This window comes from Gadus morhua, chromosome 6 (genome assembly GCF_902167405.1).
Source record: "Gadus morhua chromosome 6, gadMor3.0, whole genome shotgun sequence".
NCBI classification, from domain to species: Eukaryota; Metazoa; Chordata; class Actinopteri; order Gadiformes; family Gadidae; genus Gadus; species Gadus morhua.
In genome coordinates this window covers 2257196-2272771 of record NC_044053.1, presented here as the reverse complement: position 1 = coordinate 2272771, position 15576 = coordinate 2257196, and the positions used below count along the sequence as shown (strand labels likewise).

Here is a 15576-nt window from a genome sequence, read left to right as displayed (position 1 = left end):
TCCTGGAATATTTCCAAGTGGACGGATCAGTAACATTTATGCCACTTGTTTGGTTTGTGATATAATTGTTGTTATTTAGATGTCAATTATAGTCCCTTCATCATCCTATGCGAACTGAGAAACATCCATCTCTATCCTCCCAATCCCAAATGCTGTCTGAGTCTTCCAGGCTAGCTTGAGGCCTTAGCAGGGTGTTATCGTGATTTGGCGGGCCGCAGACATGCGCCTGTGCCCTGGCGCTGGAGGCCTGGTCCACGTCGGTCTCCCACTGAAGGTTCCACAACGCTGCATCTGTTGTGTCCACGTTCAACAAACAAACCCTGATACATGACGGTGAGATGCTGCCCCCCCCCCCCCCCCCAAGGTTTCACCTGAGTACTGGTTGGCTGGCCACGTGTCGGGCGGGCTTGTAGAATGAAAGGGACCAATGAATGGGGAGGGGGGAGGAGTGAGTGGTCTGTTGATGCTGCTGAAGAGGCAAGAGGGAGCTAAGGCAGCTTGGTTAGAGGTTAGAGTTAACCCAGGGTTTATGGGTTAGGGTTAACCCAGGGCTTATGGGTTAGAGTTAACCCGGGGTTTATGGGTTAGGGTTTACCCCAGGTTAGGGGTAACCTAGGGTGTATGGATTAGGGTTAACCAGGGTTGGGGTTTAACCAGGGCTTATGGGCTAGGCTTAACCCAGGGTTTACGGGCTAGGATTAACCCAGGGTTAAGGTTAGCCGCGGTCTCCAGATCCTCTACGTGTCTCGCCGCTGCCGGCTCTTCCTCTTGGCCTTGCGTGCGTACAGGAAGTACATGGTGTGGCCGGCGGTGATGAACAGCACGGAGATGATGACCAGGATGCCGAAGTGCTGGGGCTGCGGCGCGGCGATGACCATGATGAAGTGCAGCAGGTCCATCAGGTAGTTCATGGAGCTCTGCACCCCGTTGACCACGCCCCGCTCCGACTCACAGATGCTCTCCTGGAGGAGCTGCGTCACCGTCAGGTCGAAGGACCACAGGCCTGCGGACACAACGGACAGACGGGTGGACCAGAGGCAACGGACAGGGGGGTGGACCAGAGGTAACGGACAGACGGGTGGACCAGGGACAACGGACAGGGGGGTGGACCAGAGGCAACGGACAGACGGGTGGACCAGAGGTAACGGACAGACGGGTGGACCAGAGACAACGGACAGACGGGTGGACCAGGGACAACGGACAGATGGGTGGACCAGAGGTAACGGACAGACGGGTGGACCAGGGACAACGGATAGACGGGTGGACCAGAGGTAACGGACAGACGGGTGGACCAGAGGTAACGGACAGACGGGTGGACCAGAGGTAACGGACAGACGGGTGGACCAGGGACAACGGACAGACGGGTGGACCAGAGACAACGGACAGGGGGGTGGACCAGAGACAACGGACAGGGGGGTGGACCAGAGATAACGGACAGACGGGTGGACCAGGGACAACGGACAGACGGGTGGACCAGAGGTAACGGACAGACGGGTGGAACAGAGGTAACGGACAGACGGATGGACCAGAGACAATGGACAGACGGGTGGACCAGAGGTAACGGACAGACGGGTGGACCAGGGACAACGGACAGGGGGTACCACTGGGGGAAACACTGGGTCATCGTACAGCAATGATACCACCTGGTGGTTAGACTCCATCACTCGACCCTAGACCGCATGTCAACAGTCTGATGGTGACACTGGTTACCTGGGGCCCTAAACTCCTTGCCTGCTCTAGTGAAGCACCTAATCACCTTTATTTTGGCCCCTAAAGCATCGGCCCCTGAGCCCCACCCCTAAAGCACCAGCCACTGAACCCCACCCCTAAAGCATCGGCCCTTGAACCCACCCCTAAAGCACCAGCCACTGGCTGAGGCCCCACCCCTAAAGCATCGGCCCCTGAACCCCACCCCTAAAGCATCGGCCCCTGAACCCCACCCCTAAAGCATCGGCCCCTGAACCCCACCCCTAAAGCACCAGCCACTGGCTGAGGCCCCACCCCTAAAGCATCGGCCCCTGAACCCCACCCCTAAAGCATCGGCCCCTGAACCCCACCCTTAAAGCATCGGCCCCTGAACTCCACCCCTAAAGCATCGGCCCCTGAACCCCACCCCTAAAGCATCGGCCCCTGAACCCTACCCCTAAAGCATCGGCCCCTGAAGCCCACCCCTAAAGCATCGGCCCCTGAACCCCACCCCTAAAGCATCGGCCCCTGAACCCTACCCCTAAAGCATCGGCCCCTGAACCCCACCCATAAAGCAACAGCCACTGGCTGGGGCCCCACCCCTAAAGCATCGGGCCCCTGAACCCCACCCCTAAAGCATCGGGCCCCTTAGAACCTGATGCTGATGACGCCCCTGATGATGGGAGCCCCAGGGGGGCTGTTTAGCGCAGGGGTTCCCAGGGGCCAGATGCTTTAGGGGTTTGGCCCCAGCCAGGCCCCCTCCGGGGGGCCGTGAGCAGGCGGTACGGTGCCTCTACCCACCGACGCGTGCCGTGATGACCCCGAGGAACAGCAGGATGATGGAGACGTAGGACTCGGGCGCGGTGCCCGAGGGCACGTTGTCGAACAGCACCGTGTTGTTGGTCCAGTGGATGGAGGAGCGGTCGGGCAGCAGCGGCTGGTTGCTGCCGCCCCCCAGGGGGTAGGAGTGCTTCTCCCTCTGGCTCGCCATCCGGCCCCCGCCGTCGCCGGGCGCGGCCGGCGAGGACGCGGAGCTGTTGTCGGCGTACGCCATGAGCAGCCGCAGGTCCATGGGGCTGCCGGGGGCGAACACCGAGCACACGCACAGCAGCAGGCAGCCCAGGTGCAGGCAGCTGGAGATGACGCCCGTGTTGACCAGGCCGTACGCCTTGCGCAGCTTGGTGAACATCACGGTGCCCATGAGGCCCGTGATGGCGGACACGCCCATCAGCAGGCTGAGCAGCGAGCCGCTGATGCCCTGGGTGTAGGCGTAGCCCGTGGTGATGCAGTCGAAGCCCAGTACGGTGGTGTACAGGAAGGCCAGGCCCATGCCGGCCAGGAACACGTCCTGCTGGTAGTACGCCGTCCAGCCGTCCCGGCAGGTGCTCAGCAGCTGCCGCAGCCTCTGGAAGCAGAGGGGCAGCCCGGCGACGGCCTTCAGGCTGAGGCTGCGCTCGCTGGGCTCCAGGGGCAGCGCCTGGGTCCCTCTGGCTCTGCTGCTCGTCACTGGAGGGGGGAAGGAGACGGAGCTCGGTTTGGTGTTGGAGCTTTTGGGAGGAAGCAGCTGCTAGAGGCTAGACTACAGGTGCAAGGACAGATGGAACGGATTTGGATCGGCTCTAGTGTTTTTTGACCCCTGGTGGACGAGTCAAATCTACAATAATATAAATAAGCTATTTTTTAAATATCGTTCAACAAATAGTGGTGTGATGGCTTGTTATTATTTGAGGAATAGTGTTGCTTGGTGCATTCCATCGTGTTTCCGATGTAATGTTTTTCGATGAGGACTGGATGAAGACACTGGCAGCATAAGCAGTGGCGCTGGCCTTCCTCCACTGTTTCCCACCGGCCATGGCCTCCTGCAGTAATACTTGGGGGCTCTGGCACTCTGCCCAGCCACACCATGTGTATTTGTATCAACGTCATCTATATCTATGAGGGGGTCCGCCAAAGGTCTTGATGACAAACAGTTGTACAGCTAAAGTCAAAGTCAGGAACCACTGGCCCAGAGGCACGCGTTGCTCTGAAAGTGGTTTGCTCCAAGCACCCTGCACCCAACGCTATATCTAGACCTTGGATGGCCGTCTAATGTTTGCTATATGGTGAGGAAGCATTGAAGATACTGCTCATGGCTGAAACAAAATTCCACATTTGCTTACTGCTTATAAAACTAGGCGGAAAACGACTCAATCCATAGATAACATATCAATGGCAATAAGGCATCAAATTCACATCGGTAACATCTTGGATAGAAGTTAAACATTTTTAATTCCTTTAACTATGATTAAAATAACGACTATATATCAGTAGTGGTCTCCAAAAACATTTAAAAATACTTTTTTTTGATTCAAACACGATCTCAAACGGTAAGATTCATATAACACAGTTTTAAATCTGTAGTTTGAGGCGTTAACGAGGCGGTCTACTGCGGGGTGTACCGTGCGTCCGCCTCCGCGCCCCACCCTGAAGACAGGCCTCCTCCACGTCGGCGCCCGGGGGCTTCACCGACAGGGCCGGCACGATGCGGTACACGCGGGACAGGAAGAAGAACTCCACTATGAGGGACACCACGTTCCAGCCCAGGATGAAGCCGCACCCCACCACGTTGGAGGCCAGCGTCATGACCTGCCCCACCGCCAACGGAGCCAGGATGTTGGTCACCTGGTCGATCCGCCTCATTGTGGCGTTCATCCCTGTGGACGGACGCAAACGGTCATTCACGAGGACAGACGTAAACGCTCCTTCCTGAGACATTCTGTCCTGTGGACAGAGATAAACGGTTGTTGCTTTGGACAGAGTTAAACGCTCATCCCAGTGGACAGAGGTAAACAGTCATTCATGTGGACAGAGGTAAACAGTCATTCACATGGGCAGAGTTAAACAGTCATCCAGAGTTAAAAGGTCATTACTGTGGACAGAGTTAAACGTCATCGACGTGAACAAAGTGAAACGGTCATACCTGAGACATTCATTCATGTGGGCAGACTTGAAGTAACTTTTGAAATGCCGTGTTTTTCTCTTTTGCCTTTTTTTTCTAAATTAGATCTAAAAGTTGAGGATGAGTGGGGTGTTCATGTTGTGAACATGTTATGAACCTATAACATCTCTCCCAGTTTAACCAGTGACGGAGAGTAGGAATGGACCCACCAGCCAGGTGTCCGCGGTTGTACCCCGTGATGACCACGATCCAGTCCCTCTGAATGGCGATGGTCAGGGCAGTGCTCGCAAGGTTAGCCACATCTGCCAGGACGATCACCACCGTATAACAAACCACCTTGTGTAAGTTTTGTGATGCAACATGTTACTACACGTGGCAGCACAGGGTAGACTGTGGCTCAGAGGCACCGACGGGGAAGGGACTCCGACCGTCAGAGACGGATCAGACACAGCAGAGTGAACCATAGTCTACGGGGAATTATGATCGTCATCAAATGAAGTGGAGCCGCCCCGCATACTCACAGTAAGCCAACCATCCCAAATCTGTTCGATCCACTGCTTGTATGAGAACACCAGCATGAGCACTATGCTACACACGGTCACTGAAACGTTCTGAATAAAGAGGGAGGCATGTGCGACTAAAACAGGGGAAAAACAAGAAGAGGTTATACATTTAAAACTCCAAAATAAAACGGTCAAATGTCCTCACGACGTGCTCCGTCCCTCAGAAGGATGGGAGGTGCCCGGGGCTCACCCTTGTTCCTGGGGTTGCGATCGACCCAGTCTCCGATCAGAGCTCCCACCAGGAGCACCGAGCCGGCCACCACCAGGCCGAACACGGCCGTGAGCAGCAGGTTGCGGCCGTACAGCTCAATGAGGAAGACGGAGATGGCAAAGTGCCACATGCGGTCCCCCTGGTTTGATAGAGAAACGACAACGTGAACGCTCGCGCCTGCATGCGCGGACGACCTGTGGTTCACTGAAACGTTGTCATCCCTGTGTGAGGATATGGAAACACGTCTTACCCACATCGATAAAGCTCCACTGACATAGATCAGGAACTTGGGTCCCCTCAGATAGATGAGCGCTGAGCCTTCAACAACACATCAGATCAAGGTGTCATCATCCCGTACCGTGGAATGGAACAGTACTTCTCTCAGAGGTCGGAGGTTGTGTTTACCTGGTTGACTCCAAGACCTTTTGATGCTTGGCTCCCTGACATCCTCCGATTCGTACTCCACCACCACTCCACCTGACTCCGAGGCGTCGGCTCGCAGGGACATTTCCTGTGGTAGGGTCAAAGGTCAAACGCTTGACTTCATCTCGGGTCAACAGTCACCTCCTGCTACAGAACCGTTTACAATTACAGGGTCACGTTTGGACTTTTAACATGCTGCATGATGAGTTGTTTTCTTTCCGTATGATGTATAGTTCCCAGCCAAAACATTTGTAAGTTTACCTGTCCAGTCACACAGGCCTGACACATTCCACATCTATATTAATGCAATGAAGCCGTTTTTTTAAGAGAATTCCTTCCCTAAAGAGTAAATCAGTTAATCCACATGACACATAGCTGTGTTCACCTCATACACTCACAGGCAGCCATGAAAACACTCACCTTTGCTGCGATGGTTTGACAGATCCTTAGTGATATCCTTGTCCTTTAGCGATGCTCTTTTTCCATCGATCGTACATTGGGATACTTGGCTTTCCCGAGAGCAGGAGGTCAAGCGGCAGTGGTGTGAAAGGCCTGACCGCAGCCCTGTGTCCACCGGGGCACCATTGTATGAAAGTGCCAGAAAGGCAGAACGGGCCGTGGGGTAACAAAAGCAGCCAGCATATTCCAAAGCACGTGGCGTCGACCCGGACAATATCGCTGGCCACCCACGCTACATAAAGGACGACGTATGTGACTGAAACACACACACACACAGCAGGGCATGGTCACTGGTCACATGTTGACCTGTATGCTTGAACGCACTCACAATACATAGTTTACAGTATCTTCTGTATACACTCACATGCAAACACAGACACACACTCATGCATGTGTTGACTGACATATATGTTGCTCCGGTGCAAAAATAAACCGCGTGAACCTTTGAACATCCCGAATCCTAAGGGAGCTTTACCCTGACACGTGCGTTTAGATATCTTTTCACCGCTCCGGTCCCAGATCCTCGGTCCAGGATTTGTTGTAATGAATAAAAAGGATGAATATTTAATAAATGATTGCATTAATAAAACTCAACCTCTGTTTGGGTTTCAGGTTTTATCCACATTTTTTTATTTGTATTTCTTTACAATACGAGTTCACATCTTGGTTATTTAAATTGATTTAGAAAAAAACGCCAAGTTAAGAGGAAAATATAAAGGCTAAAGGGTAGCGGGCTGAGTTGTCTTAAGTTTGCAAACACACAAGATCAATAAAGCATCATCCAATTCAATTGTTTGAATGTAAATATGTCATAGCTCATAGGGTAAACAAATGGATGTAAAACATGATCAACTGATCAATAATTCAAAGCTTACCATACAATTTGTATACTTGACTTGTACTGACATAAGCGGGCACTATGTCTAATCAGTTTGAGAGGGGTTTGATTTGAAAAAACGACCACTCAAGATTGAAGGAAGAAAATGTATGAATCAAAATATGTAAATGGAGGAGTGGGGATATCAATTAGCATATGGGTTGATATTGTGTCGGTCCATAAATCGCTTTCTCAGGAAGCCCAGTAATGTATAGGAGGCGACCAGGGGTATGGAGATGATGGGAATGGTTGACAGGAGGACGGTGATAGCGTACACCCAGCCAGGGTAGGGCTGGACGTCGAACAGGGGGAAGTCCACCTGCAGAAGGAGACCCTATTACTAACTCTGGCCCATGACACGGAGTACTGTACATTGTGTTAATTCTTAGTAATTAACTGTGGCGCATCTGCATTAGCTAGCTATCACTAGCTATCATTGTTAGTGCTTGGCACTTGATTCTATGAACATCCTTGCTGTCGAGATATATCTTTCTGCTTCTTATGACAAATGTACTTGTAAGTTGCTTTCGATGTAAGCATCTGCTAAATGTCCTAAATGTAAATAACATACGTTATGGTTCGATTGGGAACATGGACCTCGTTTAGACGCTCGCTTACAAAGTCTGGGTTCCAGGCGTTGTAGGTGGGCGTGGTCTCAGCCTCGATCACGATGTAGGCCAGAAACACCATGAGCAGCATCAGGGGGCTGAGCAGCCTCCAGGTGACCTGCCAGTAGAGGTTGGGCCTGCGTCCGGTCATCCATTCAATATCATCACTGAACCTGTTGGCACGGAGACACGCTTAGACCCACGCACTGTGTGCACACAGAGACACACACACTGTGTACACACAGAGACACACACACTGGGTACACACAGAGACACACACACTGTGTACACACAGATACACAAACTGTGTACTCACAGAGACACACACACTGTGTACACACAGAGACACACACACTGTGTATACACAGACTCAAAAACTGTGTATACACAGAGACACGCTTAGACACGTGCACTGTGTATACACAGAGACACACATACTGTACACACACAGAGATACACATACTGTACACACACAGAGACACACATACTGTATACACGCAGAAACAGACTTTGATACATGCATTGTATATACACAAAGACACACATACTGTATGCACACAGATACACATGTGCTTTATACAAACAGACACACATACTGTGTCTACTCAGAGGCACACTTTGATACACATAGCAACATTAAGATACACATAAAGTAGATTCTAATTGTTATAATTATATACACTCAGATACAAAGTATATTGTCTCCATGCAGTACTATTTTTTTTTCCAACATTGCATGCATAGTGACTTCGTAGTTATCTTACCTTTTAATCCCATAGACGTATGTCACAGCCGTCATCTCGAAGAAGGCTATGATGAGCAGGGGCAGCGACCCTACGTAGGTGTTGAAGATCTCCAACCAGTAGTTCCCCGAGCCCAAGGTGAAGATCAGGGCCGCAGTAAAACTGAACAAACATATCAGACCTACAAGCAACAGGGGAGAGGTACGGTACTTCATGGTTTTAACCACATCGCTAACCCTAACCAGGTATTTGGATATGATTTAGTTGGATGGACAACATCCAATGTAGTTCAAGCAAGACCAGGCGTAGACCTTGAAGACTGATGGAAATGTAGTCTTAAGTCTTGTAGTATTAATATTATGTATTCCCAGAGTATCTGTGGATGCTATCGCCCCCGCCACCACGGCGGAAGAACCTTTCTGAAACTTGATACACAGGCTTTGTTTTACATGCTGAACCTTTGGCCTCTTGGACCCTTAATGTCCGTCTGGAAAGATTCATTTGCACAGTGAACATTTTGGGAAAACTTCAAAAATCTTCTTCTAAATAACCACAGGTGCCTATGACACACACTAGGATGGACATGCTCTATTGAGCCTCATTCAAAATTGAGCACGATGGTTATAATGGTTGCTTTGCTAATGGTTATTAGCTAACTTTATTCTATGAATGACAAGTCCGCTATAGAAGGAGCAAGGAGTTGGAAACTTGTGGTTGTACACGTAGACGACGTCTCCCTAAACAAGTGGAGCAAGTTGTTTCCGTACCGTTATTAATAGGATTATTATAAGATTATCTACAGATCCTCCTGGGAACAGATGGAGGAACCCCATCTGCTAGGATCCAGAGGACCCAGAGTGGAGGCTAATCCGTTTTCCATACTTGACTCATGAATTCATTACCAGTGAGCATCTCTTTAGGAACCCAGGCTGGGACTAGGTGGAGGTCTAGCAGTGGGGTGAGGATTCCCTCCAGCATGCCGAACATGGAGGAGAGGCCCAGGCAGAAGAGCATGATGAAGAAGAGGGCGGCCCAGAGCTGGGAGCCTGGCATCTCTATCACCGCCTCGGTGAACACGATGAAGGCCAGCCCTGTTCCAGAGGCACTCTGTGAGAAGAACAACTGTTACTGTGGGCACAGAACGTCCTGTGATGAACAGAGGCAGGACAGGTTGCTTTTGATGCAAGCTGCATCGGAATTTCAATTTTTAATAAGTGTGAGTTTGAACTTGAATGGCCATGGTTTTGATTCTGATCACTCCAGAGTCTCCCCCTTTGTGCGAAGCCAACCCCTACCTCCTCATTAATGATAGGCATCTAAATCCCTGTTGCTTGGATTTACTAACTCCAAATCCAGATGGAGAAGGGATATTTGTAAGGTGCACCTGTTCAAGGTAAGTTTGAAGATTGCAGGTCTTCAGGTTCAGGCTCGCCACCTCAGTGGGATCCGAAGCGTTGAGATGACTCAACCATTCACCGTAGTTTTGGAGGGTTATGTTTTCATCACTGATGCTAAATGCATTTGTTAACGTCAATATGTTCCTAAGAAAGGGTTGGAGAAATAACACTAGACAGTTAATAATAAGGGCAACAATAATCAACAAGCCATAACACTAAACTCAAGAAGACACTTGAATGAGATGATTTAATGATGTCTTTGATTGATCTTAAAGGGCAATACCGATCTGGTTGATCAAACCATCGTAGCCATCTTTCCTGGCTTCACTAAATCATCGACCAATAGAATCGATCAAAATGAGTGGCGAAGGGCATTTAGCATGAGAGTGCCTGCTACAGAGGTAAACAAAAGCATCATAGCACTTTGCTTTTTGAAAGCAATGTGTGTCTGTCGGCAGGCCTACAGAGTTTGTGGAAAAGGACTTTACAAATCACTTTACTTTAAGGTTGGGTATGGAATTCGCTTTTTTGGCAATTTTTGCAAAATTACTTGAAATCCTTATCATAACCCACTTACAGCCACTGAGTTAGAAGTACTAACATAACAATTAAACAAGTCTATCATCTGTGGAACGGGCAGGGCTCGAAAAACTCCAGCCAAAGATTTCCAGAGCCACCGAGTTGCATTGGACAGTAAGTACGTCAATCAAACGGTCGTACTGCACTCCCCCTCCCCCGCGCCCCGCGCACGACCCCTTCGTGCTTGGAATGGGTGGAGTCAGAGTCAGCGTTGAAGGAGAGGGGGTAGGACCATTTGTATTTTTAAAATCTGCTGGCGTTTCGCAAATCCCATACCTAACCTTTAAAGTGCTTTAGTGCTGCTCCCATTTGTGGCAGGCACGTTTGCCGAAATGCTCTTAGGCAGAACAAAGGGTTTTTGATATTGGTACATTGGTGTATTGGTAACAGATGTTAAAGATAAGCCTGGACTATGACTGTTACAGTGACGTTGGTTTGATCACCCAGACTGGAATTGGACACAGGTAGAAGTAACGGCTCATACTCATTACGGCAGTCATTGTAGTCGGCGTTGGCTTTGAAGCCAAGGATGGCAAAGATCGGAATAGCAGCGTAAACCGACGTGAAGCTGTTGACACACCCTACGATCAGGGCGTCCCTTTCACAATTGTTTCTGCAGAGAGAGGACGCTCAGTGGTTCGACTGCACATACAGTATAATGTGAGATGCAACATGTTTATAGTGTGAATAAAACAACATAAAGGTAGCATACTTTTGAGGATTATAGCTAGAGAAGGCGATGAGGCCCCCGAAAGCCAGAGACAGAGAGAAGAAGATCTGCGTGGCGGCGTCCAGCCACACTTTAGGATTCTTCAGCGTTTCCCACTGCAACAGAACACACAACGTCTGAACTCTGAACCCTGAACTCTGAACTCTGAACTCTGAACTCTGAACTGATAATCAGGGCAGGAAGTGGAAGCGCCGGCTCACGTTGGGGGTGAAGAGGTAGACCAGTCCGTCCAGAGCCCCGGGGAGGGTCAGCGCTCGCACCAGGAAGATGGTCAACACCAGGTACGGGAATGTGGCGGTCACATAAATAGCCTGATAAAATGAGCCAATGATTAGTAGCCTTATCAAAGCCTCATCCCGTGTAAGCCGTCAACTGTAACTATGACCGTGTCGAGAAATATGACTTTCTGTGCTTCCGATATGATTCACGATGTACGCTGTACACTTGATACGTTATCTGGCTTCAAAATGCGGAGATAAGAGGGGTCCACTGTGATCACCTTCCCAATGGTTTCAATTCCCCGGATGAAGCAGATGTAGACAAGGCACCAGGCCGTGGCCAGACACAGCACAAGCCACCACTGCAAGGACCCGCTGGCCTCGATGTCGGGCGTTATGTTGAGCGTTCTCCGGTACCAGAAGTAGTTCACTGGAGTGCTCAGCTCACACTCGCTCACATACCCTGGACCAGACAACAGAAGACAAGTTGATGAGCTGTTGATGAGCTGTTGATGTGAGTCAGGGTTAGTGGGTCGGGTTGTGGGTCGGGTTGTGGGTCAGGGTTTGTGAGTCAGGTTGTGGGTCGGGTTGTGGGTCAGGTTGTGGGTCAGGGTTTGTGAGTCAGGTTGTTGGCCAGGGTTTGTGAGTCAGGGTTTGTGAGTCAGGGTTTGTGAGTCAGGGTTTGTGAGTCAGGGTTTGTGAGTCAGGTTGTTGGTGAGGGTTTGTGAGTCAGGGTTTGTGAGTCAGGGTTTGTGAGTCAGGTTGTTGGCCAGGGTTTGTGAGTCAGGGTTTGTGAGTCAGGGTTTGTGAGTCAGGGTTTGTGAGTCAGGTTGGGGGTCAGGGTTTGTGAGTCAGGTTGGGGATCAGGGTTTGTGAGTCAGGGTTTGGCGTTACCGGTGTGGTTGGCGTTGACGGGACACTGGCTCCAGGGAAGTGGACTCTGGAAGCAGTGGAAGAAGTACCAGAGGACCCAGGCGATGATGGTGTTGTAGAACAGCCCCACCAGCAAGGACACCAGCATGGAGGCCACACCTGTGTGTGTGTGTGTGTGTGTGTGTGTGTGTGTGTGTGTGTGTGTGTGTGTGTGTGTGTGTGTGTGTGTGTGTGTGTGTGTGTGTGTGTGTGTGTGTGTGTGTGTGTGTGTGTGTTTGTGTGTGTGTGTGTGTGTGTGTGTGTGTGTGTGTGTGTGTGTGTGTGTGTGTGTGAGTGTGAGAGTGTACAGACTCTTGTTATCTAATATGAAGAATGAATAACATTTACACAGTGCATATTTTCCTTTACATAATTCATGACTCCAACCAACCTTCAAAGGGTTCATTATGATAGGTATGGAGTTTAACTCCACCCCTCTATTATCCATATATATATATATGATTTATTGTAACTTTATAAATGTCTCTTTAACTTTAAAACTTTAATATCTATCCCTAAATTCAAAGCAATTACTGTTTGTTTTTACTGTGACCTTTCTAAACCCTTTTTTGTGTATTTGATGCTAAAGTAATAGTGCTGAAGAAAATAAGAGCTAATATAAAAAAAGAGCGCTCTGTAGAAAGGCGGTGCGTAGACAAGATGGCGGCTGCAGCAGCTGACCTACTCCCCCGAGGTACGGCGACATGGAGCTCCACACGCCGATGCTGCCCATGCGGAGCCTCTGACCGATGGCCAGCTCCATGTGGAGCAGAGGAAGACCCTCCACCACCAAGGAGATCAGGTAGGGGATCAGGAAGGCCCCTGGGGACAGAACCAGCTGTTACCCCCTGGGGACAGGACCAGCTGTTACCCCTTGGGGACAGAACCAGCTGTTACCCCTGGGGACAGAACCAGCTGTTACCCCCTGGAGACAGAACCAGCTGTTACCCCCTGGGGACAGAACCAGCTGTTACCCCCTGGGGACAGAACCAGCTGTTACCCCCTGGGGGCAGAACCAGCTGTTACCCCCTGGGGACAGAACGAGCTGTTACCCCCTGGGGACAGAACCAGCTGTTACCCCCTGGGGACAGAACCAGCTGTTACCCCCTGGAGACAGAACCAGCTGTTACCCCCTGGGGACAGAACCAGCTGTTACCCCCTGGGGACAGAACCAGCTGTTACCCCCTGGAGACAGAACCAGCTGTTACCCCCTGGAGACAGAACCTGCTGTGAGCTCCTGGACAGAACCAGCTGTTACCCCCTGGGGACAGAACCAGCTGTGAGCTCCTGGTACGAGAAGGTAGAGAACCAGGAGACAGATCCCAGCAGTGAGCTCCTGGTTTGTAAGGTAGAGGACCAGGAAGGCCCCTGGAGTCAGATCCCAGCTGTGAGCTCCTGGTTTGTGTGAGAAGGTAGGGGCCAGATCCCTCTGAGGTCCCAATGAGATCCCTCTAAGGTCCCTATGAGATCCCTCTGAGGTCCCTATGAGATCCCTCTGAGGTCGCTATGAGATCCCTCTGAGGTCCCTATGAGATCCCTCTGAGGTCCCTATGAGATCCCTATGAGGTCCCTATGAGATCCCTCTGAGGACCCTATCAGATCCCTCTGAGGTCCCTCTGAGGTCCCTATGAGGTCCCTATGAGATCCCTCTGAGGTCCCCTGAGATACCTCTGAGATCCCTATCAGATCCCTCTGAGGTCCCTATGAGGTCCCTATGAGATCCCTCTGAGGTCCCTATGAGATCCCTCTGAGGTCCCTATCAGATCCCTCTGAGGTCCCTATGAGGTCCCTATGAGGTCCCTATGCGATCCCTCTGAGATCCCTATGAGGTCCCTCTGAGGTCCCTATGAGGTCCCTATGAGGTCCCTATGAGGTCCCTATGAGATCCCGCTGAGGTCCATGGTACGCAGGCTGAGAGAGCCTTTTAATCCAAGGTTGAATATAGCGGTCGGGGGTGTTTGGGTTGGAGATTGCACTATCAACGTAGCGTGCTTATCACAGCGTGAGCTTTGGGTCAACATTAAACTTACCAGAGTGGAAATTAAATAATGTTGATGTGATGACTCGGCTAATTTTATGTTCTGGATAATTCTATGCAACATTGATCTGTGTCGAGAAGTTGTTTTATTGTATTACATATGAAATAAAGCCTTTTAATTGTCTGAAAATTAGATGAGTTCACGGCTTACCATACCAAGGCAACACGCAGTTTGGTTGAATTAATTGAATACAAACATGCTGGAAACACCAAACCAGGATTTTTGATTTACCTTCAGAAAAGACCCAAAATCAAAATCCCAAATTCAGTCCTTTTATTTGTTTTTAAACAATGCATATACACAATAAATAATAACAGCCATACTCACAAAACTATTTTTCTGCTAGCCCTACAAAGTGTGACTGACTCTTACCTCCACCATACACCTGGCACAGGTACGGGAACCTCCAAACATTCCCGAGCCCAACAGCGAAACCGATGCAAGTGAGCAGATACTGGACCTTGTTGTCCCATTTGGGTCTTTCAGGGGTGTCCTTGGATTCCCCATCAGGAGTCTCCTCCGTCAAAACGTCCTGGTCATCAATCATATCTCTTCCAGCTTGTCAAAGCATCCCTAAGCTATGCTTAGGATAGAACCACACCGGGTAGGTTCACCTTGGGGCGGAGCTAGAAACAAGAACGACAACAGTCTGGTAACACTCCTTGAAGAACAAAGTGTGTCTGGGCGCTTTATTTGATCTAGAACATGATATCAGTGGAACTAATAACCTTTAAAGTTCAACATCTGGAAGCACAGGGACACATTAGTGTACAGGAGAGATTCAAACGTATTCTGCTCTCCTAACAAGATCTCTGCCTCCTCTTTAGCTGTTGAATATTGATGAGTGACCGGTCATGCCTGATGCTGCTGTCCCTTCAAACGGTCATCAGTGTCTATGTTGTCCTCCGCTTGGTTTTTAGTTCAGTCCGGTTTCCATTCCGAGGCCGTTTCTTGGTTTTGTTTCGACCACAGTTGATTACTCGACTGTATGCAACATCTGAGTAAAGTACAGTTGAGTTTCAGACCCAAAATGTATCAGTTCTTACTCAATAAGTTCTTACTCTTTGTTTAACAATCTTTAAATATGCTGAGGTAGAATCATCTTCAAATTGTTATGATGTAATTATGTCATCACGATGAAGTATTTAATTATTTGGGATATTGAGTAAGAGCTGTCTTTTCTAGAATTAAAT

The 15576-nt window shown here is 49.9% G+C and overlaps 2 protein-coding genes across 2 annotated transcripts; both read right to left on the bottom strand.

The window, feature by feature from the left end:
• Positions 1-350: 350 nt before the first annotated feature.
• LOC115545503 (solute carrier family 40 member 1) lies at positions 351-6649 on the bottom strand. Its single transcript, XM_030358767.1, has 9 exons — positions 6242-6649; positions 5804-5909; positions 5649-5716; positions 5378-5537; positions 5146-5261; positions 4834-4960; positions 4125-4379; positions 2488-3192; positions 351-1003 (listed from the first exon to the last, which is right to left on the bottom strand). The coding sequence occupies exons 2-9, from the start codon at positions 5904-5906 to the stop codon at positions 738-740; spliced, it is 1800 nt and encodes a 599-aa protein (XP_030214627.1). The 5' UTR covers positions 5907-5909; positions 6242-6649; the 3' UTR covers positions 351-737.
• A 288-nt stretch (positions 6650-6937) lies between these two features.
• LOC115545506 (sodium-dependent neutral amino acid transporter B(0)AT3-like) lies at positions 6938-15003 on the bottom strand. Its single transcript, XM_030358769.1, has 12 exons — positions 14756-15003; positions 13026-13166; positions 12327-12464; positions 11714-11895; positions 11415-11525; positions 11197-11309; positions 10969-11097; positions 9893-10049; positions 9411-9615; positions 8530-8689; positions 7776-7938; positions 6938-7476 (listed from the first exon to the last, which is right to left on the bottom strand). The coding sequence occupies exons 1-12, from the start codon at positions 14928-14930 to the stop codon at positions 7303-7305; spliced, it is 1848 nt and encodes a 615-aa protein (XP_030214629.1). The 5' UTR covers positions 14931-15003; the 3' UTR covers positions 6938-7302.
• Positions 15004-15576: the final 573 nt, after the last annotated feature.

Excerpts from the sequence above, each read along its gene's own strand:
- LOC115545503 (XM_030358767.1), bottom strand. The coding sequence starts at position 5,906 with ATGTCCCTGCGAGCCGACGCCTCGGAGTCAGGTGGAGTGGTGGTGGAG. Across the intron at positions 5,538-5,648 it reads GTGGAGCTTTATCGATGTGG|GGGGACCGCATGTGGCACTT; the intron begins GTAAGACGTGTT and ends CTATCAAACCAG. Across the intron at positions 3,193-4,124 it reads GGCGCGGAGGCGGACGCACG|TGACGAGCAGCAGAGCCAGA; the intron begins GTACACCCCGCA and ends TCCCCCCTCCAG.
- LOC115545506 (XM_030358769.1), bottom strand. The coding sequence starts at position 14,930 with ATGATTGATGACCAGGACGTTTTGACGGAGGAGACTCCTGATGGGGAA. Across the intron at positions 11,526-11,713 it reads GAATTGAAACCATTGGGAAG|GCTATTTATGTGACCGCCAC; the intron begins GTGATCACAGTG and ends TCATTTTATCAG. Across the intron at positions 9,616-9,892 it reads TTCAAACTTACCTTGAACAG|AGTGCCTCTGGAACAGGGCT; the intron begins GTGCACCTTACA and ends TTCTTCTCACAG.